This window comes from Lepidochelys olivacea, assembly GCF_965140295.1.
Source record: "Lepidochelys olivacea isolate rLepOli2 genome assembly, chromosome: 1".
NCBI classification, from domain to species: Eukaryota; Metazoa; Chordata; order Testudines; family Cheloniidae; genus Lepidochelys; species Lepidochelys olivacea.
This window is the reverse complement of record NC_140411.1, coordinates 246,159,165-246,183,362: the sequence shown is the minus strand read 5'-3', so window position 1 is coordinate 246,183,362 and position 24,198 is coordinate 246,159,165. Positions and strand designations below refer to the sequence as shown.

At 39.1% G+C, this 24,198-nt stretch overlaps 1 protein-coding gene across 17 annotated transcripts in view; it reads right to left on the bottom strand.

Annotated features, from left to right (window-relative positions):
- BICD1 (BICD cargo adaptor 1) overlaps window positions 1-24,198 on the bottom strand; it is a 398,310-nt gene that overhangs the window by 168,251 nt on the left and 205,861 nt on the right. For 4 of the 17 annotated variants that reach the window (XM_084617590.1, XM_084617580.1, XM_084617593.1 and 1 more), the window contains 2 exons: window positions 14,123-14,440; window positions 12,624-12,814 (listed from right to left, as the gene is read on the bottom strand). In XM_084617590.1, coding sequence (XP_084473716.1) covers window positions 12,624-12,814; window positions 14,123-14,440 — 509 coding nt within the window. Of the gene's footprint in view, window positions 1-1,461; window positions 1,955-6,941; window positions 7,092-8,723; window positions 8,824-12,623; window positions 12,815-14,122; window positions 14,441-24,198 lie in introns of those variants that run through there. The other 13 variants (XM_084617581.1, XM_084617584.1, XM_084617583.1 and 10 more) reach the window with 9 other exon arrangements.

Below are 24,198 nucleotides of genomic sequence, written 5' to 3'. Positions count from 1 at the left end.
CACAGGTTGACTGTGTGTTGTGTAAAGAAATATTTCCTTTTGCTTGTTTTAAACCTGCTGCCTATGAGTTTCACGTGATGATTATCTGTTCTGTTCATTCCCTCTGAAGCACCTGGCACTGGCCACTGTCAGAAGACAGGATACTGGGCTACATGAACCTTTGGTCTGACCCAATATGGCTGTTCTTATGTTCTTAGTGCTCCTGCTCTGAGCAGAAATGAAATGTGCCCCACTGCTTTGAATCCTGCTCCAGGAAGCTAGATTCCTTTAGCAAAAGACTCACTGAGCAATCACTGCTCCCTCTCTCAGTGTAGGCTGGGGCAGGTTTTGAAACTTAATGTGCAAGTAATGTTCAAAGAGAGGGACAGGTTGCATTAGAGCTCTTTACGTAGGGAACAGAAATTAAAGCAATAGAAAAAGTCAGAGGGCAGGCAGCAGAAGTGGCACAGAAGGACAAGATTTTCACCCAAGATTTAGGAATGAAGGTGAGAAGATGCAGGCCTCTCTTTGCTAAGCAAGCATTTAGTAAAGAAAGGCTCGGGGGAAACAAAGATTAAGTAAACCAGAAGTTGGGAGCCAAACCTATACCAGCTATACAAGATTAAGGGCCAGATGATTTTACATCATCTGAAAATCTAACCCTAAGAATGATCATAATATCAAAGGAAGACAGAGATATGCTAGTGCAGGAGATGCTGATGCTGTCTTAGCTGCACTGGCCTCTTGCTCTTTTTCTTTTAACAGTGGGAAATTTAAATTCTTTAATTATATTTCCTGCCTTGGATTTCCTGTGATAGCAGGGGACTGGATCAATAACCCAGATGGTCCCTATCGGTCATATGTTCTTATATTTTTTTATATTTGTATTTTATCAAAATCTTGTACCCATTGCCCAACACTGTAGAAACATTTTCACCTATCTGAAAGCATCATTCAAAATAATCTTTTTAAAAAAACCACGCTGGTCCACCCAGGTCTGTTCCACTTCTCAATTCACTATACCTTTCTCAGTCTTCCCTCCCCACCTTTTAACATGCTGTCCCATATCAGGAGACCAGACAGCTGATTTTTCATAATTTTTTAGTTAGTTTTATTCAGTACTTTCTTCTGACACCTGAATTACCTGCCAGCCCCAATTAAAGTGTCCCCTGGTCTTTCCATGGACTCCATTGCTCACGTGAATGACAATCAGACCAAAGTAATGCAAGCAAAGCTGCATGTCAACTTTAACCTTCATCTTTGCCTCGTTGTGGCTTATTGTAACATGCATTTGTATGTTACAATGGCTTATTGTAACATGCATTTTTTTCTCCAGATACAAAAAACAATATTAAGAAATTTCTTGACCATTTGAAACTTTTTTATTGTTATCATGCTTTTGCATTTTTATACTGAATATAATTTGTGGGATATGTTTTAAATCATTCCTCACAAAATCTAATGACAAGCTAAATAGTGAGTTAGTAAATTAGCAGAAATGGGAATGGACAGAAGCTTAAAAAGATATTATGTTAAGGGTGTTATACAGTTCACAGAAATAGCATTTCTACAGATCCAAGCATCTACCGTGTACACACTTATATTAAAAATGTGATATATCATTTAGAGGCTTCAAAAACAAAAAGGAAAAGGCTTACAAACATATCACTTGTGATACTGTTGTCTAGGTTATCAATTTAAGACTGGTGGATACATTTCAAAGGTCATTCTGGCCCGCAAACATGGCCAAGGCCATGGTACAATTTGTACCATGTCAGGGTACACGTAAGAGTCTGATCCAAGGCCTGCTGAAGTCAAGGTGAATGGGATTTTGGTAGGCTTTGGAATAGACTCTAAAGGCACTGTTGGCAACTGTCACAGCCCTAAACAGCAATACATCTACAATAATGAATATGTTCATTTTGATGACAGAAGTTACTGGTGAGATTAGATGATGACCTCCCAAGGAACAGCTCTGCAACAGAGATAAAAAAAAAATCCTTGCTTCACTAACTTAAACAAGCAGAGACTCACTTCTGCACCATCTTATGTTTTCAGATGACTAGCACAATAATTAATATTCAGGTATTGTTGGTGATCAAAATAAGTAACTCATGAAACTGCATTAAACCTTTTCACAGAACATAAAGACAGACATTATTTGTTAAAGGAATTTTGAAGAACTGTTAATAATTGTTTCAGATAATTGAGGGTGGTAGATTCAGGAACACAATCTTTTTATGGAAAGTAACAGAGTACTGGTAATACATTTTTAAAAGAGGTGATGTGTTACCTGCCTATATACTTGGTTGGAAACAGCCTAAAGTCTAATTGATTCTAATCAAGAACTTCCAACGAAAGTTGCTAAAATTTGTTATTTAAATGAGACAAATTCAATCTAAGAACCAGGTAACAATTTTTATGCACATGGAAAAAAGTCAATAACCTCTTGATAATATTCAGCCTTAAGACATGGACTTCACTGCAATCGTTTATTTCCTTATTTAATTTTGTTTTGTAGCTGGCAACATATATTCATAAGGAGGGTTTTTTAAATCCACTTTAAAAACATAATGAGAAAATACAAATAGAAGCAAATACAACCAGTGGCACAGCAGTAAATTCATGTAATCATAATAGTTAAATGATATTGATCAGCATGAAATGTATGCCATCGGTCTTGTCTGTGGTAATTAGGAAGCTAAACATAACAGAGAAAAAGCATAAAGCAAAGTGGTCCTATTCACAGTGGCACCAGGAGGTAAAAGTACATTTAGCCAGCTGATTTCTTGATCAGTTACAGCCAGCTAAAGTCCTTGGCAATGATACTTCTCTTCAGTTTTGAAGTCGCTTTCACAAGGACAAATGTACCACAGTAGGAGTGATGTAAATGCATAATGCTCATTAAGCTTAGTTAAGTGAGCATATCAGATGTAGAACATGTAGACCTTAATAGCAAGGATATATAGATATTTCTATATGTATGCTCTAACCCCACACATTAAACAATGAAAACAAAATTACATACACACAAATGGTTCATTACAAAAATAATAAAAAACAGAAACAGAACAAAAAATGGACACAAGTAATAACATTAAATTAAAGATATCTAAATTATCCTTTTTGGATGTAGTACCTGGTTTAGTTACAGTTCATAACCCTGAAAAAATGGATTAAAATAATTTCCATAAACAGTGTTAGACACATTAAACTATTGCTGCAGGAATCCTGTCAATGTCAATAGCCTGTCTGTGTACAAAAATAGATAAGACAACTTGCGCATATGAATTCAGACCATAAACATGAACGCATTCACTGTGCATAGAAATATATTTTATGCATATTCAGGGAATCACAGAGAAACTCAGACTAAGACCCTCTTGCCCATGACACACCCAAGAGAGTAATTTGTATTTGATCTATGTAGTTGACCTCAGTTTTGTGAATTTGGAGGATTTCCAGAGTCAGGACAATTTTTTTAAAATGTTGGACCAGATTCCTCAGCATGGTCCAGCTGCTGTGTGTTGCTCTAATTACATAGAGCAGCCACAAACTGATCTGATCTGGCTGGTTAAGCCAGTTTATGACTGCTTTTCATCACCGTAGAAAGCAACCAGAGGCCCTACTGGTGAATCTAGCCCAGTATTTTTAAGGTATGTTAAAATTTTGAATGAATTAATTTTGACAGATTTCTTTGAAAAGCAGGGTTATGTGGTACTGTTGCATTTTTAGCTATATATCTGTGGCTACGTTAAACAAAAAAGTTAATTATTTATCACAATGTATACATAAAATTGGATCTTACACCCAACAAAATTTTGAGACCAGAAGCCTGTTACAGAATCAAACGCTTCGTCAACAGTTAACTAGCACAGAAGGAATTGTCAATTTTCTGTCCATATGGCTTCTCTTTTCTGAATGCGTTCCACTGACCCAAAACATTTAATTTAAGACAAGGAGAAGAAACGTTTTTTTAAAAAACTTCCAAGTCTACAATCAACCTTGTTCTAGGAGACAAGTGAGGCATTGTTATGGCTTGGTTGAATAGGCTGATGGTATACTTTTGAAAAGCAGGCTAACTGCAAAATTAGTACCTAAGCTAAAAACTTTTATCAATGGCCTTGGATCACCTTGGTTTTTTTTTTTTTTTTTTTTTTTAAAGAAATTATGCTTTCCTAGTTGTATAGGTTTCTAACAGTCCTGCTGTCCCAAAAGAAAGAGATGTTAGAAGAAATCAAGGTGTAGGAATTTAAGGGATACTTATGGTACTGGAGTTTATAAAGTTAGGAACAGTTTTGTGGATTTGGTTCTTAAATGCAAAGCAAAGCTGAACTGCTTATTAGCCACTAAAATTAGAAGTTGTAACCTGTATAACTCCAAAGTTTGAAGATTAATAGCATCAGAAAAAAGAAGATAGAAACCAAACAGATTAAAAAAAAACAACTTTTTCTTCTCTTTCAAGGGTGTAAATTACACTGGCTATAATTAGGGCTGTCAAATAATCACAGTTAACTTAAGCGATTAACTCAAAACAAATTAACTCGATTAAAAAAGTTAATAGTGATTAATTGCCGTTTTAATCGCACTGTTAAACAATAATAGAATATCTATTTAAATTTATTATAAATATTTTTGGATGTTTTTCTACATTTTTAAATATATTGATTTAAATTACAACACAGAATACAAAGAGTACTGTGCTCACATTATATTATTTTTATTAAAAATATTTGCACGGTAAAAAAGACACAAAAGAAATAATATTTTTTTAATTCACCTCATGCAAATACCGTAATGCAATCTCTTTATCGTTAAAGTGCAACTTACAAATGTAGACTTTTTTTTGTTACATAACTGCACTCAAAACCAAAACACTTTTGTAGTTAGCGTTGCAAGGTATTTACATGCCAGATATGCTAAACATTCATATACCCCTTCATGCTTTGGCCACTATTCCAGAGGACATGCTTCCATGCTGATGATGCTCGTTAAAAAAAGAATGCGTTACTTAAATATGTGACTGAACTCCTTGGGGGAGAACTGTATGTCTCCTGCTCTGTGGTTTTACCCACATTCTGCCATATATTTGTTGTTATGGCAGTTTCAGATGACCACCCTGCATATATTGTTCAATTTAAGAACACTTTCATTGCAGATTTGACAAAATGCAAAGAAGGTACCAATGTGAGATTTCTAAAGATAGCTACAGCACTCGACCCAAGGTTTAAGAATCTGAAGTGCCTTCCAACATCTGAGAGGGACGAGGTGTGGAACATGCTGTCAGAAGTACTGAAAGAGCAACACTCTGATTCGGAAACTACAGCATCCAAACCACAAAAAAAAGATAGCATCTGACTCAGTTGATGAAAATTAATGTGCATCAGTCTGTACTCCTTTGGATAGTTATCAAGCAGAACCCATCATCAACTTGGAAGCATGTCTTCTGCAATGGTGGTCGAAGCATGAAGGCGAATATGAAAGTTTAGCATATCTGGCACATAAATGCCTTGCAACGCCAGCTACAAGAGTGCCGTGCAAACACCTGTTCTCACTTTCAGGTGACATTGTGAACAAGCGAGCAGCATTATCTCCCATAAATGTAAACAAACTTGTGAGTGATTGGCTGAACAAGAAGTAGGACTGAGCGGACTTGTAGCCTCTTAAGTTTTACATGGTTTTATTTTTGAGTGCAGTTATGAAAAAAAATAATTCTACATTTGTAAGTTTCACTTTCACGATAAAGAGATTGCACTACAGTATATGTATGAGGTGAACTGAAAAATAACTATTTCTTATCATTTTTACAGTGCAAATATTTATAATAAAATATATAAAGTGAGCACTGTACATGTTGTATTCTGTGTTATAATTGAAATCAATATATTTGAAAATGTAGAAAATATCCAAAATATTTAAATAAATGGTATTCTATTATTAACAGTGTGATTAAAACTGTGATTAATTTTTTAATCTCACGATTAATCATGATTAATTTTTTTAATCATTTGACAGCCCTAGCTACAATTATTTACTCCTGGGGAAATGCCACTTCATGCGTGCAGGAAATATGTCCCCCCTCCGCAGATTCTTTGCTTCCCAGCACAAAGTAATCTGGAAGCAACGGGAAGCCATGCTGGGTGTGTGTGTGTGGGGGTGGGGTGTCATGGATGCCCATGGGCATAGTTGGAGGGGGCACTGCCCCCTACCAACCAGAGGCGAGGCGTGGAGGGGCACACGGGGTCACATGCCACTGCCCCCTGCATTTCAGTGTGCACAGAGCTGCCTGGCTGGAGGAGGGTGCCTGTTTTCTGTACAACAGTGAGTGCCCATGGTAGGCAGGGCAAGGGTGGAGGGAGAAATGGGGACAGGGTGGTGAGAGGAAGAGGCAGTGGGAAAGGAAGGGGGTGAGATAAGGCAGGGGAAGTGGATGTGGGAGTGAGAGGAGGGAGATAGGACAGAGGGGAGAGGAAGGAGGAGGGGATAGAGGCGGGGGCAGTGGGGAAGGGGGATGGACTGGGGAAGGGAAGGAGATAGGGGAATTGGGGGTGCAGTGGGAATTCATCATGCAGTGTCCCCTTAACAGCAGTTGCAGCTGGGGCTCTCCTATTAAGCAGGCCCATCAAACCCCCAGCCATCCTGCACCTGGACCACCCTGAAGAGCCCCGCATGCCAAGCCCCATCCTCCCAAACCCAGACCCCCCTGATAAGCCCTATCCCCTACCCCAGGCTCCCCCTGATGAGCCCCAACCACCTTCACCTGGACCCCCCTGCAGAGTCCCATTGCCCCAGTACCCGGAAGTGCCCAACAAACCCCTGTGCATCCAGATCTCCCACTGAGCTGCCTGCACCCAGATTTTTCCACACAGAACCCTCTTACCCCACATCTGGATCCCCCCCAGACTAAGCCCTCCATACTTAGATCCTGCTGGGCTGAGGCTGTCTGCCAACACCCGGTGTACCTGGTGCAGAGGGAGGGGCAGGGCCTGGGGTGCTTCTGGGGCTTCGGGTGCAGCCTCACTGCTGAATTCCTGTCCTGGGGGATGCTGCAGGGTGATCTCCCACCTCCATGCAGCCAGCGGCCTGTGCTCCCCACTGCCATGCTGGAGCCTCTGCATTTAGTTATTGAGAAATAAAATTTGCAGAATTTTAAAATATTTTTACTTTTTTATTTTTATTTTTTGGTGCAGAATTCCCTCAGGAGTAATAATTGTCCCACAAGGATTACTCTACTGGTTGAGGATTGGCCAGAGGGATGAACTATAGCCCCACCCCTTATAGACACTTTTGTAACCTCTCCCCAGCATCAGGTGGCTCCGGTGCAGAAGGGAAGGGAAGAGGTGGTATAGAGACAGATTTATGTGCTGTGGGGGGTTCTCATACACCAAGGGAATCCACTGGCTGCCACTTTCCAGCAGCCTGAGCCGTGCAAACAGGCTGGAACAGAAACCAAGGATCTGGCCCCATGTGTTAAATACACATGTATAACATTTTCATTATAATTAAACACACACACAGACACACACACACACACTTATCAACAAAGAGATAAGGTGAAATATAAATCAAATAAAAACAGAATAAAAATTGTATAAAATACTTCTGAGGAAAATTATTAAATTAAATATTCAGTAGTTACGCAGTGTTGCTACAGGAAACAATTCTTTAAAACAACATCATCATCATCATCAATCATCATCATCATCCAACTGGAAATGAAAAAATAAAGGCCACATGAATTTTTCATTACTTGTGAGCTGATCTAGCATGGTACTAAGCACCTCCTGACAGATGCTCAGTGCCTTCCATGTCCCCTGATGCTAATGAGATTTGAACATGCTGAGCCCCTTGGAGACATTGAGTACCTTGGAGGACTGAACCTCTTTTTGATTTAAAACCCTTTAAACAGGTTTTTATTTAAACAAAAAACCCTTTCCAGGTCACTATGGTATTCTTTATGCAAAGGCTGTATAGTAATTAATAAATTAATTAGTCATTAATAGTAATGAAATCTAAAACCTACAGAGCCAAATCCTCAGCTTGTGTAAATGAGCATAGCTCCAATGGAACTACACTGATTTACATAAACTGGGGATCTGGCCTCAGCTGGTCTCTGAATTTCAGAGAGCAATGTCATTTCTACAGAATTTGTTTTGTGTTTGTTTTTCAAACCGATTATATAGAGTTCTATAGCACAAACATAATTATCCATTACATTCTATAGTACTTTTCTATTAGAAAAAAAATGGTGGTTTCTCCTCTTGACAAATCTGAAACACTTCAACACGTATCCCTGTATGGTATTTTTACATATTTAAAGTCTACTGTTGGTAAATATAAATATAACAATGCACAAATGTGAAACCTGCAATAGTTTGATTCAGTAGCATGCAAAAGAAGGACAGAGATCTGTATGTACCAAAAAATATTGTGAATGATCTCTTAAGAGCAGCAAGATTGAACATCAAAGAGTAATACAGAGCAGTTTAGTACCCACTACTGTATGGTGGTTCAAACGTTTTATGGAGAATAAATTGCAGGCATTTGTTTTTCTACAGCATGCTCAAAAGCCCCCCATGAAACCATTATCTAAAGCTTTTTTCTCCAACTCCAAGAATCAAAATGGAGTGAAATGTATCATTTTAAGCTCAATTTGCTACAAATAACAAAGAAGTTTTATGTCAAAATAACAGATGTGACAAAGAAAAAGAGCTGAGGACCAACCTTGGACCTTTTCTCCTTCCCTTCATTGACAAAGTCAAAAAAGGACAACAGAAACATGGCCTCTGTCAAATTTTCAGTAGTGGAATATTAAAGACCATCTCATCACATCATCTACAGGGTCTGTGCATGAAAATTAGAGAGGAAGGAGTTCAGATACAACTGAAATTAAAAGGTCATTGGTGATACAATGTTGCATGCTATGACGCTGTCAAATTCAGCATCAAGTTCATTACTGAGACTCCTTTAGAAGGAATAAAAGGTGTTACGGGGCCTTTTGTTTCCTTTTTGCTCTAATTTTCTCGTGTAAATAGGAAAAGAGATCCCAGTGTAGTGTGCAGCAAGACCACAGTACAGCTAAACACACATTACTCTGAGGAAGTCAAACAAGATGCTTTGTAAGTGAACTGATGGGTGTTTTTCAGCAATTGTGATTAGAAACCATTAGTACAATAAAGGAGCCCAGGTGGATCATACTGCAATAATCAGAATGGTCTATATGTGCTGATTTAGTTGCACACAGTCAACTGGGATCAAGAAGGAATCAAGAATTATTTCCTGAGAGTTCTTTAACTCAGCAATTCTTTATTGGTGTGGGGTGGATCCACTCAGTCATCTTCACCATGAGAGCCCCTTACTGCAGATACCAACCCAACTTCTCTACCAAAAGGCCAGTAGCGCCAGCACTTCCCTAAAAGTAGGGAGCAGTGTCCAGGAATGTGGCATGGCTAAGGTAGCCAGGTGATGTGCCAAGCAGGAGATCTAAAAGAAGGGCAGCATCAAGGAACAAATGAACAACACAGATGGGAATGTAAAAACGGGTGCACAGGGAGCTGCTCACGGATAGGGAGGCATAACTGATATCTTTCCACACCAGATTCACTTATTTTAGTCCTTAGTTTTCATTATCAATTACATCTCTAATTCCAACACACTGGAGATTAAAGAATGACTAGAGAAGTCATATGGTGAAATTGTCTTATGAAGGAAATGCTGATTTTAAATATCCATAACTTAAAAAAAATTACTGAACCAATAGTGTTTTTCTTTCCTCAGGAGGACATTAAAACAATACAAGTTTGAAGTTCCTACCTTTAGCCATTTTTTTCCCCACACTTGCATAACTTGAAGATACCTGGACCAATTTTTCTCAAACTTCAGTGAAAAATCCATCTCAGAACTCAGAGCAAGTATGGACAATTTCAGCCCAAGGGCCATATGTTTGAGGAAGTGATGGGGTTATGGAGGGGTTAGAGTGGGAGGCACATTTCAACCTTAGCTGGGTGTTCACTACCTGTGAGCACTGTAATAAGTAGAAGGACGTTCATTTATAAGATTAAATATGGGGGGGTTTAAATTGTAGATGAAGAGAACAAACCGTATCAACACGGACAATTGTTAAAAAAAAATAGTGAACTTGATGGGCAAAAAAGTGACTGCCAGACAGTCTTACTGGGCCAGAAGGCTTGTTTCTTTGAAGTGGAGATTCAAAGAAGAAATGTACAAAACGCTAAAGGAGTAGAAGTGGGAGCAATGGGTTATGGAGTCTTCTTGGGACTATGTCATAGGAGTTGGGTAAGAAGAGCACAGGAAAAGTTTGCTGAATAAAGGTTGCAAACTTCTTCGGGGTGGTTGTGGATGTTTTAATTAATTCTGGGTCACCATTCTTGAATTCTATTGCTAATTCTACTTATGATTGCTCATTTAAATGAAAATGGCTGCTAGAATCTTTGTATTTCATTCTCTTGTGTAGTTTGGGTTTGGATGCTGTTGCTATCTGACAGTCCACAGGGTGAAGAGGGATTGTTATTTGTTGAACACCAAATGTTATGCCCAACCCAGTACAATGCATGGAGAAATACCCAGTTCCTGACACAAAGAGCTTACAAAATTCCTGTAAAAATGGACAATGGAATAAGGTGTTTATGCTTTCTGCTTTGTGGAACAAGAAAATACAACTAAGCCTGCTGCAATAAGAACAATGTTAGTCAATTTCCCACGGTCATTCACAATCCGTATTCTAAAATAGGCCCAGGGTAATCTTAAAACCCGAAGCTGATATAAAGCTTTGATGACCATACTCAACTGTAAAGTAAAATGAGGAAATGGAAAGGAAAACGAGGGAGGAAACAACTATCTGCCTTCATCAGGATTAACTGCTCAGTAGCACATTCATTTGAACAAACCACTATAATAGGTTTACTTGAGATGTGGGCCGTATGAAAGCAAAAGAGGCCAATAAACACCACCCACGAAACCATTTTAGGGGTATTTTACCTTGAGAAGGAAAAGGAATACATCAATATATAACACTGTCTTAAGAACCTAATAGTCTTTAAGGATATGCTGGTGCACCTACAGTGCACTATTTGACTATAAGAATTTATTATCAATGGAACACTTCTGCTTTTCCAGTACCAGGAAGTTATTTGGCCTCTACTATGCAGAAGATCAGATGAGATTATTGTAATGGCTCCTTCTGGCCTTAAAAAATCTATGAATCTTGTGAATTCTACATTAACAAAAGAAAGAAACTCCTTTACTTATGCAATTGGGAGTTCTGGGTATGCAAATAATGCAAGATCAGTTTCTTTAGGGGAGTGTAAGTGGCCCCCAGAAATAGTGATCATGACCCAATTCTAAGAGAAGGAAGAAACAACAGATACCATCAGTGTTTAATGAACAGATTCCTGTCTAGAGGGTAATTATAGACACACATGATCTCCTCTTTCTTGGCACACTACCCTTTCCTCCAAATTATGAAAAATATTGACACAACTGCTCCTATATGCTCCTATTGAAATAATCAGTCCTAACAGGTAAGAACTGATGGTTTATTCAGTAACCCCCTATGGTGCTGCTAGAGCAATGCAATGGGAATATCTGAAAGGAATTCCTGATGACAGACAGATACGATTTGCTGTGGCAAGTTGTCATTTCTTAGCTGCTGCCTTCATCAGTCAGCCACTCGATTTTTTGACGGTAGAATCTTATGGGTGTCTGCTTTGTTCAGGCTTCCTACAGTTCTGCTTCTGGTATATATGAGCCGGTGTCAATTGAATCACACTACTTTAAGCTTGCTGTGGTATTGCTTTCACTAAGGGAGAGACAGCCTATTCTGATATAATTATGCCATTTTCTTATAGCAGGTATTTTATTTATTTCAGAGGATACCACCAGTCTGGTTTTTACCTCTTACATTTTCTGTTTGGGCTTCTTCTGCCTGGCAAGCTTCAAAGCAAACAGTTGAACATATCTATTGACAATCAAAAGTGTTCATGTAAACAGGCTAAAAGCACTGCTCAGTCACAGACCCCTTATTGCTTTCTGATTTCTAAGGAAAAAATAGCAATGATTAGTTTGCCCACCACGAAGAGAAAGATGACATGACCTTAGGAACCAGGAAAGCTTCCTGGCAAGATGGACCCCATGAATCAATTTACATAAAATAAATCTTTTGTGAGCTTAATATTACCTTTAAAAAACTCCATCAAGTAGCCAAGCACAAGCAGGACACAGATACTACTGTTGACCGTTGCCTATTTCCAGCCATTATATGCTCTAGTGAGTGGTTTTGAACTCCTAATTCCTCTCTCACTTTCATTTTGTATTTTCATCATTGGCTAACAAAAGAGGCACTGGACCAAATTCAGCCCTGGTGTAACTGGGTGCAACTCCTATGGATGCCAATGGGAGTTGTATCCACTTACACAATAGATTAACTTGACCCACACCATCTAGAACCAGTTTTTGTACATGTGGGAGCTGACGTTCTGCCAGCAGCTGCAACAGATTACATAGGAGAGGACATTTTGATTTTAAAGTTGACAGAAGGTGCCCAAATTACATTGTGTGTGCAGTTTTGGGGTCCCCTATTCTGCTAATCACTTTGCACCACATGCACCCAAGGAAAAAATGTTTACCTGGTATGGCCACGGTTAACCTTTTTTCCTTGCTGAGACGGTACTCATGGATGAGTTCACTCATGGAAGGGGGGCCCCTCAGAAGAAATGATTCTGTGGAGGTGGGATCAAGGGGGGCTCTTAATATATTCTGTAGGTAGGTCCCTGAAGTCCTGGGATGGCTCTGATCACAAGGGGAAGGTGAGAATAGTCTTGCAGGAGATCCAAGAAAAATACATATGGAAACAAAAGAGTTTTACTTTAATTATCTTTAAATGCCTCATGAATGACAACAGCATGCTAATTTGTTTAACAGGTAAAACCAGCTAGTGTTGCCACCTCCTATCATTTCCACAACACGACATGTTGCCTGTGTTGGAAATTCTTTTTCATAGTTGAGGAGGAGATGAGGTTTATTTATTTATTCTCCACCCTCCTTCCCACCCCCGATCATTATATTCAGCATTTAGTGGGCTCCCTGAACATTTTCTTATCCTTTACATTGTGACCAGAAAGTACAGGGAAAGGGAATGAACACCCAGGACACTTCACTAATGGAGTCCTTTTCAGTGTCAGAACCACTGACATCTCCACAACTACACAGCTTTGGCACGACAGTCAAAAGACAACATGAGAATTCACTTCTTGAACAACCAGAACATCTGCTTTAAGTTATAAACAGCAGTCATTCCCTTTGAATATGCAGAAAAGTTCATCCGAGTGAACACATCCATATCCTTCTCCCACTCACGAGGAGACAGAGGCAAGTACTAGATCAGTGGCTCCCAAACTTGTTCCGCCGCTTGTGCAGGGAAAGCCCCTGGCGGGCCGGGCCGGTTTGTTTACCTGCCGCGTCCGCAGGTTCGGCTGATCGCGGCTCCCAGCAGCCGCAGTTCGCTGCTCCAGGCCAATGGGAGCTGCTGGAAGCGGCGAGGGACGTACTGGCCGCCGCCTCGCCACTTCCAGCAGCTCCCATTGGCCTGGAGCAACGAACTGCGGCTGCTGGGAGCCGCGATCAGCCGAACCTGCGGACGCGGCAGGTAAACAAACCGGCCCGGCCCGCCAGGGGCTTTCCCTGCACAAGCGGCGGAACAAGTTTGGGAACCCCTGCACTATAGCATATCAGAAAGGTTTTGTTTGTTTGGTTTGAAAAAAAGCATTGACATGCTCACAGAGCATATCTTTTTAAAAATTTCTGGAGGTTATTTTGCTGTATGCAAAACCTTAACTCATTTTAAAAGGACAAACAAGGTGCACTGAAACACTGACAGAATATAGTCTACAACTACAGTAAAAAGGAGGAGATAACATTATGGGTAGATGGAATCAGAAACACACTTAGCCAGGCTTTGAGTTTTGATCAGCCACTATTTTTATCCTCCCCTCTCCCTTCTCCCCAACCAAAATAATAATAATAATAATTATTATTATTAATAATAATAATCTGTTTACAATTCAGTGAATGACTTTAACTAAAGTCTGGCCACTGCACTGTACTATAAAGATCACTGCATGCATACCTTTTCCTCTGAGTGCCACTGCTGACCAGTAAGTTTGGTTGCTGTGGGCCCTGACTATGCAGGAGGAAAGTGTCTATGGTTGGCACGGTGGCTGATGCTTCCTCACTTACTTTAGAGCGGCTGTCCTTGCTCTTTCCAAGCTTGCCTTTGCTGCGTCGGGACTGCTCGTGATCGAACTCTAAATCCTCCAGTCGCTGGGTAAGGGCAAGTTTTTGCTGGATAGCCATCCGCAATAGAGAGTTTAAGGTCTTCTTCTCATCCTCTGCAGCTGCCAACTGCCTTTGCATCTCATCCAGCTGTGTGACATACTCATCACACCTGGAGAAACAAATGGAATAGAAGCCTAGTGAAGTATTCTAAGAACCAAACAGAGCAAAGCAGAGATGGGCCTGAACTAACACCCCAAATCTAAACCATAGACCATGATTTGTATCAAGTTCACAGCTCAAACTCATCTCTAGGCCTAATCTCAACCTTGCCCCCCCACTACTCTGAGATTCAGATCTGGATTTCAAACTCTCAAGTTCAACAGGAGAATTTGGATCCAGAGTACTGGTGCGGCCCATGAAAACTTTTCAGATTTCAGATCCAGCTTATGTGTTCAGCTCTAGGGTTTTGGTTTAGGACCATCCCTAATTTTGAGCACAATTGTGATGTGGGCAAATTAAACTGATAATTTACATAACATGAAGGGGGTCATAAATAATACATTCTATCTAAAGCAAAGTATTACACAACACAATATGACAAGAGCAGGTATATCTTCATTCAATACCCAATATTGCATAGATTGTGTGATGAGATGCTATCAATTATTAGCCAGTGCTAATTGTTCAAAAGATACATGCCACTTTTAGGGATCAGGAGGTTGTTCGGTGTTTAGGCCCATTCAGTCCTTGACCAGACTTCCAACAGGGAGCCAGTGAGGCAAATTGTAGTGAGTAGGGTTTTGTGATGTGGACACTTGCTCGTTTTACCCAAAAGCTGTCAGGTGGTAACTTTCAGACCCTCTAGCTCACAGCCTTAGCAGAATTTGAAATGGTGAACTGTAAATAAAAGCTTTGTTTCCCATTACCATTCTCCTAATCCACATACTTCTCCCATCACTTCAGCGTTGGAGCTAAACAATAATTCGCATCTGATCGTACCCCTTATCTATCCCTCACTTATTTTACATCTAAGTTTTAGTCTTACAACAACCTGACATTCTCTCACTATTCTAACTGTATATTATTTACATCGGAATGGTTGAATCATGAAACTCACTTTGTACAGAAATGTCAAAGAAATCAATCACTCAACAGTTTGAATTTCTACCCCACAGTTCTCCTGGTCACACTCATTTGGGGACTTTGACCCATGCTGCATCTCATATTTGGTCTTTGGAAGGTTTTGAGGTACGACTATATCGCCCAGGTGATATCGTTAATGTTTATAAAATGCTTTGAAAATTAAAAATGAGTCTGACTTAATAGTGGGCCAAGACATTATGTCATGGCATTAGTCAGTTGCTGGAGTGAAACAGCTTTAATTCTATTAAACGAAGAGCCTCTTTTCCAGTCAGAACTCTTACTAGATGCAGTCCAATTGTCCTGCTCTATGGATAACTAGAATGGTATAGTATCACTCATTTTCAGCAGCATCAATGCTTCCTACATGCTTTTTAAAAAATACTAAAATATGCACCCACTATGTTAGAAATTTCATTACAAAAATTGTTTGAATTCACCACAAAATAAAAAAAAGATCTATTTAAATAATAAAATCCTACCATTTCTGTCCTAAGGGCAAAATCCTATTTAAGTGTCACCCACAGTAACTCTGCTGAAGTGTATGGAGTTACTATGGATTTACAACAGTGTAACAGAGACGAATTTAGCCCTAATAGGACTATCAACAGGAAGTAAACACCCAGTCCACCATTTTATTTTCTCTCTCAAAATGTCTGACTCACAATAAACCTCTGAATTCTCGCTAACTGAATGATGAAACCATTTAGTCTATGAATTGTATCCTTCAGTTAGAAAGCAGGAACACAGTGTTTGGAAAATTCTTACTCAATCTATATATACATTGTGCTCTTCTTTCAAGTGATTTTAGTTTTAGCTTTCATATGCAAACAAAATCACTGTAAGCCAGCCACAGCTTCAGTATATATCTGCTTTCTACAGAGCTTTAACAAGCAGGACTGCATTTGATTGTTCAAGCTATGGGGAAAAACAGATTTTGCCGCACTGTTGGCTGGCTTACAGTCATCTCTGACACCTCTCGCTGATAGAAGCAGTTTGATGTTTATGGATGTTTTAATAAATCTATTTGACAGGGCCACTAGAATGATGTCAGCAAATTAATCAATTTGAAATACAAATGGCTGTAATACCCATGATATCTCAGATTTAAATTCTTACTCACTGGGATCCGACAGATCTTGTATCTCCCTTCTCCAGTTTTCCTCTTCAGTTTACCCAAGAAGAGATAAAGAAACTTTGACTTCTAACTACATCCCCAATAGGAAATTTACAAAAAAAATGTAACTACTAGATTCAACACCACAAACTCTTGCAGTATAACACTCGCAACAGAACTGATTGCTTTGCTTTCATATGCCAATGATGCAGTTTCCTTGTTGGGTTAAAATTAGTTGACTTTAGACCTCAGAGAATACATGCTCTGCAACTGCACAACTGCCTTGTAAAACAGTGTAACTTTGCAGTTATTATTTAAACATAAGGCTTAATGAAGATGTAGGTTATTAAAACCAATTTAGACAAACACAGTTCTCACTGCCATATAGGAAATCATCATAAATTGGCTTTAGAAGTTTGGACGTACAAGGAGTCTTTTTTACTGGTTGTTTGTGACCTGACATGCATGTTACCGATGACCTAATAAAAGCAGTTCTCTGACTGTTATCCTTAATTTTCTATACATCATAAACTTATTTTCATAACGGCAATTCTTGACAATTCATTGCAGGGCAATAAAAGTCACTTGATCTACACCACTACTCAAAGTATGCTATAATCTCTCAGAAACGTACAGCCCATTGTTTCTGTGTTTTGTTGAGAACCAGTGTTCTAAAAGTTTAAGCACGTCAACAAAACAGTCAAATCAAAGACTATGATTGGCTTTTGAGGCTGCTGAATCACCAAAGTGCTATAAGTCTCCTTGAAGTCCACAGTGGTGGAAGCTATTCCCGTTTACAGAAGGTTGTAGCCTGTTGTAGCCATGGTACTTTCCCTCTTATATTAAATATTCCATACAACATGCAGTCATGGGATAAAAAGATAAACATTTCTGATTAAAGAAATAATAATAATGTGCATATCTATAGGGCCTTTCACCCAAAGTCTCCAAATATTTTACCCACATTAATTAAGCCTCGCAACATATTGTGGCAGAAAGAAGTTAAGCGCTAACATGAAATTAGGCACAGTCCTGAACTTGGGGTGGTAGCTATGCGGAGATCCAAGAGGCATTGTGGCTCAGAGTGGGGGTTTTAAATACACCTCAGTGATTTAGAAGCACAAATTCTACTGCCTTTCAGAGGGACTTGTGCTCCATCCTCAGAGTCACAATTTTCTCCTTCGTTACTCTTCCTCTGGTATGGAAGTAAGCAGATATTGGCCCATATCACCAGTCAGTTACCATCACCACCCCCTACTCCCAACACAGGCTCAGCTGTGATGGCCAGCAAGAAGGTGGGGTGGGAGCCAAGACCTCTTCTCCCTTCCTTCAGCACTAGACTGCTTTTTCTCACCTCCTCTCACCATATCGTCTGCTGTGGCATGTGGAAATTAAGGTTGTTTTTTAAAAGCCTTCCGTCTATTACTATGCTCTCTCCATGTGCGTTACTCTGTCTGTCGCACTGTTTCATAGAAATGATGCTCAAACCCTCTGCCACTCACTCAGAAGGAGTAGAGAGGGCTGGTGTCTTGTATCAGCTCTAGGGATACAGGAAGGAGCAGGGGATTGAGTGAGTGGGTTAGGGATCAGATCTGGGGCTCAGGTGGGCAGCAGCAGTTGGCAGGGGATTAAATCAGCTTCTGCTCGTCCAGGCAATAAAATAGGAATTCAAATTCTACTCTGCCAGCAGGGTTCCATCTACAACCATGGCCCCAGCAGATCACTTCCCCTGCTGAATAAGCTTCAGCATGCATACTCTATTAATATCACAAACAAAAAATGCCATTATAAAAGAATTATGTCTGAAATAATCTTTTAATGGAGTCCAGCTAGTGCCCCAAAACATGATTACACTTAAAAAACTTCTTCACCTTTAAAAAACCCAAACATTAGAATGTCTGGAGATGACCAGTTAAGAGATCTAGCCTGTTCCCCACCACCACATAATATTTCCACACTCAGCTAACGTGGCCTATCTGATCTTAACTGACTCCCTAACTTTTGCAAAAATCCATGCAAAGGTCAAAACAACAACTGTCTTAGGAGAGCATGGGAAACGGATCCTCCTTTGAACAGGAAATGGATTTTTATCAAATCTTCCCCTGTGGGTGGGTGGGAGGAGATCTAGAGTTGTGGGGAGCATGTGCTCCTGGCAGGGGAGAGGGGGCAGATGGGGGATCTGCCCCTTTAGCATCCATGTGAGGAACAGGACTGCTGTTTCCCCCTTGAAGACATGAATTTAAAATGCTGCATCACCACAAAGATGGTATATCTGATTATGTACAGCAGAGCACCAGAACAAACAAAAGTTTCCCTACAAAACAGGGAAGTGTACTTCATAGAGGAAAAAAACACTCTCCTTGCAAATACTATAAAATGGAAGAAATCATTTTAATATCCATATTTATAATATAAATATTCTCTTCTTTCAAGAACTGCCATTCCTGCACTATGGACTCAGAAACAGGAATCATGTGATGCAGGGTTGCCATAGGGACCACTCTACTTTTCTTGAACAGCAGACTACACAACTGAATTTTCATGCTTAAGGTTATGCTACAACAGAGTCGCGATTAGAAAAATCTCACATTCTTCCATTTTTTCCAGACAGATTTTTTTTCTTGAATGGATGCCCACAGTACATTGTTTGGAGTAGCAATTTTTATTTAGACAAACAGTGCTTCAAAATAGGGGACAATGACTTGCTGCATCATTTGAGCATTTGGAAAAAGCGACTTAAATATAAAATTCCTTAGATTTTGGGGGAGGGAGAGGAGAGGGGACATTTTCAGCAGAGCAGAACCAAAAAAATGTACTGATACATATGATCTGCAGTGAAATTTTTTTAAAAACACACTGACTTTTTATGACTGTCTGTACCCACAAAATACTACACAACCTTTTTGAATACTACAGTGCCACTACCTTTAACCAACACTGCCTTCTATAATTCATACAGTGAAATTTTTAAACACTGATGCACATCTCTATGTGATGTTACTCATGACTCTAGTTAACTCTAACAGACATATGGAGCCTAATTCCAAATAGATCAGGCTGCAATAGTGTCATCCATATTTTATTGTTTTTACTCTATACAATTAGGCTCATATAGGAAAACTATATGCCAGTAAAAGGCATTTGATTTTGATAAACAATCCCTTGATTACAGTGGCCACAACAATGCCCTTCCATGGTGTGATGCATGGCCAGAAAGGGTTAAACTTCCTGCAAAATAAATGACTTAGATTCAACCCTTAAAGACATGTGGGGAAAGAATGTTTGTGTTTTTGTGTATTTACATTACATATATATATATATTATAGGTAGTGGTGGACAAGGTAATCAACAGTCCCTGTCTATGCTGTATTTTGATAATTCAGAGATCAAAAGGTTTCAGAGTAGCAGCCGTGTTAGTCTGTATTCGCAAAAAGAAAAGGAGGACTTGTGGCACCTTAGAGACTAACCGATTTATTAGAGCATAATAAATTTATTAGAGCTCTAATAAATCGGTTAGTCTCTAAGGTGCCACAAGTCCTCCTTTTCTTTTTTCAGAGATCAAAAGAACATCCTAGCATTTAAATTAATTGTAAACACAGGATCTCTCTGTATACATCTCTCTTTGAAATGTATAGCAAATCATCTGTGAATGGTAGAGGAACAAGCAAATTGCCTTATGTTAACTCGTATTGCTAAGTACTGGTGGAGGACCTCCTTCAAAGTCATCCTAAAAAGAAAAGGAGTACTTGTGGCAGCTTAGAGACTAACCAATTTATTTGAGCATAAGCTTTCGTGACCTACAGCTCACTTCATCGGATGCATGTATGTATCCGATGAAGTGAGCTGTAGCTCACGAAAGCTTATGCTCAAATAAATTGGTTAGTCTCTAAGCTGCCACAAGTACTCCTTTTCTTTTTGCGAATACAGACTAACACAGCTGTTACTCTGAAAGTCATCCTAATTACCTTTTGCTCTCTGAGGGATTCCAACTTGTCAAAGACGACATGAAATTGTATAAAAGATCCTTCTGTCCTGATCCTGTTAATCTCAGATCTGCTTGACGCTTCAATGCAGGGGAAGCTTAAGACACAAGGCTGGGATCCCAGTGCTGACTGGTCTCCCCTGAATAGGATATTGGACATTGGACTATAACCTATGAACTAAATTCTAAAGGAAAGCTTTGCAACCACTAAGCTCACCATCTCTGCTACAAGAAAAGGAGTACTTGGGGCACCTTAGAGACTAACAAATTTATTTGAGCATAAGCTTTTGTGAGCTATAGCTCACTTCATCGGATGCATTCATTTTTTTTTTCCACTGAATTCATCCAATGAAGTGAGCTGTAGGTCACGAAAGCTTATGCTCACATAAATTTGTTAGTCTCTAAGGTGCCCCAAGTACTCCTTTTCTTTTTGCGAATACAGAGTAACACGGCTGCTACTCTGAAACCTGTCATCTCTGCTATGTATCTGAACCTCAATAACTGAACTTATGTCTATATGTATATTGATCTTTTAACCATACTTTCTCTCTTTTGTTTTTTAATAAATTTTAGTTTAGTTAATTAGAATTGGCTGTATGTGTGTATTTGTGCAAGATCTAAAATATTCAATAACGTGGGAGGTAATGTGTCCAATTCTCAGGGACTGGTAGAATCTTTTCTTTATATGATGAAATATGATTTTTATCATATTTGACGTGGGTACCTGGATGGAGGCCTGAGGCTGGGTACTTTAAGGGGACTGTGTTATTGACTTCTGAATAACTAACGAGGTAATTAAGAAGCTGTTTTATGCTGGCTTGGTAAATCTAAGTATCAGAATATCCACCAGCTATGGGGTTTGTCTGCCCCATTCTTTGCAGTTCACCCTAATTGAGTGAATCCCAGCGATTTTCTAGGCGCCTCAGAGTTAGACAGTGCAACCCTCACCATCACCCTGCCTACGTTTCTTTGTGAATCCAGCCCAAGGTGTATAATCAGAGCACCATGAGCTACTGCTGTCTTGCTAGGAGAGCAATAATTTACAAAGGTGTTTTCTGTGTAACTTCTGCTGGATTGATAGGGTAGCAACCGTTGTACCACTAATCATTTCTGGATCTACTGAAATATTTCTGCATTGTTACTTGTGAAGTGGAGACAATGTCAAAAAAACTATAGTCCACACATTCAGCTATGGAGGAGTTTTTAAATCACATCTTAATGCATCTTGATACTGTGCTCTATGCAAGGAAAACCTTACGAGTATAGGGTCCTAAAATTGGCACCACAAAAACTATGTTAGCATGTTAGGAGCAAATGGGAGAAGAGGATATTCTTAAAAACAAGAGAAGCATGAAGAGTACGTTCATGCATGAACTTAAAGCGAAAGGGTGTAATTCATATCACAATACAGGGGTTTATTCCCTTATCAATAAGCAGGAGATTTATGTGGGTAACTCTCTTTAGTGGTAAATGGGCTTACCAATTTTAATCACCCATATCCTAAAAGGGGAAGAAAGTCCCAGAATCTGTAACTTGCCCTTTCTTTTATTTTTGTTGATATCCTGATGGACAGTTTCCACTTTATTTTTCATGTTCAGTTAGTATTTAAAAGATGACTTACAAGAATACCTATATTCTTTAAGGACCTGACATATAGCCCAGTGAAGTTAGCAGAAAAACTTCTATTGTCTCCAATACGCTTTGGATCATCCCCTAAATCCTGCAGAGTTTAGAAATGTATGCTCACTATCCCAAGTGGGACAAAGAGGTGCATTCAGTATTCCAACAACCTAACATTACCTTGACACTTCCTTTCTCAAGCTTCTCAAAGTCCAGCCACATACAAATTACTGGCTCATGTTCCACATGATAAACAGTCTGCTTTATGCCACTGATGCCACAACCTCCTCAGGTCCCTGCTGCGGACTGGAATGGCCTACATCTATGTATACCTCACAAAGTGTGCTTTTTAAAAGATTAATAAACAGATTTTTAAAACCTATACAAAACCATGCATTTCTGGAGTGAAGTCATTGAAGCTACATTCACTCAAACCAGCTGTTGATCTGGCTCCTAATTACTATAGAAAAGTTCCTGTATGGAACTGTGCATATAATATGGTTAGATTAGTGCAATGGTTCTCAAACTTTTGTACTGGTGACCCCTTGCACACAGCAAGCCTCTGACTGTGACCCCCCTTATAAATTAAAAACAGTTTTTTATTAGGGTTGTCAAGCAATTAAAAAAATCGCGATTCATCGCACTGTTAAACATAATAGAATACTATTTATTTAAATATTTTGGATGTTTTCTACATTTTCAAATATTTCAATTTCAATTACTACACAGAATACAAAGTGTACAGTGCTCACTTTATATTTATTTTTTATTACAAATATTTATACTGTAAAAAACAAACGAAATAGTATTTTTCAATTCACCTAATACAAATGCTGTAGTGCAATCTCATTATCATGAACTTTCAAATGTACAATTATGTACGAAACAACTGCTTTAAAAATTAAAACAATGTAAAATTTTAGAGTCTGCAAGTCCACTCAGTCCTACATCTTGTTCAGCCAATCACTCAGACAAATAAGTTTGTTTACATTTGCAGAAGATAATGCTGCCCGCTTCTTGTTTACAAGGTCACCTGAAAGACATTCTCATGGCACCGTTGTAGCCAGCATCACAAGATATTTACATGCCAGATGTGCTAAAGATTCATATGTTCCTTCATGCTTCAACCACCGTTCCAGGGGACATGTGTCCATGCTGATGACAGGTTCTGCTCGATAACAATCCAAAGTAGTATGGACCGATGCATGTTCATTTTCATTATCCGAGTCAGATGCCACCAGCAGAAGGTTAATTTTATTTTTTGGTGGTTCGGGTTCTGTAGTTTCCGCACTGGAGTGTTGCTCTTTTAAGATTTCTGAAATCATGCTCCACACCTCATCCCTCTCAGATTTTGGAAGATAGTTCAAATTCTTAAACCTTGGGCCAAGTGCTGTAGCTATCTTTAGAAATCTCTTGGTACTTTCTTTGTGCTTTGTTAAATCTGCTGTGAAAGTGTTCTTAAAACGAACATGTGTTGGGTTATCATCCAAGACTGCTATGAACATGAAATATATGGCAGAATGCAGATAAAACAGAGCAGGGGGCATACAATTCTTCCCCAAGGAGTTCAGTCACAAATTTAATTAACACATTTATTTTTTTTAAATGAGCCTCATGAGCATGAAAGCATGTCCTCTGGAATGGTGGCCAAAGCATGAAGGGGCATACAAATGTTTAGCATATCTGGCACATGCAACGCCGGCTACAAAAGTGCCATGCAAAGGCCTGTTCTCACTTTCTGGTGACATTGTAAATAAGAAAAAGGCAGCATTATCTCCTGTAAATGTAAACAAACTTGTTTGTCTTAGCGATTGGCTGAACAAGAAGCAGGACTGAGTGGACTTGTAGGCTCTAAAGTTTTACATTTGTTTTGTTTTTGAGTGCAGTTATGTAACAAAAAAAACCCCAAACAAACTACATTTGTAAGTTGCACTTCCACAACAAAGTGATTGCACTACAGTACTTGTTTGAGGTGAACTGAAAAATACTATTTCTTTTATTTATCATTTTTACAGTGCAAATATTTGTAATAAAAATAATATACACTTTGGTTTCAGTTACAATATAT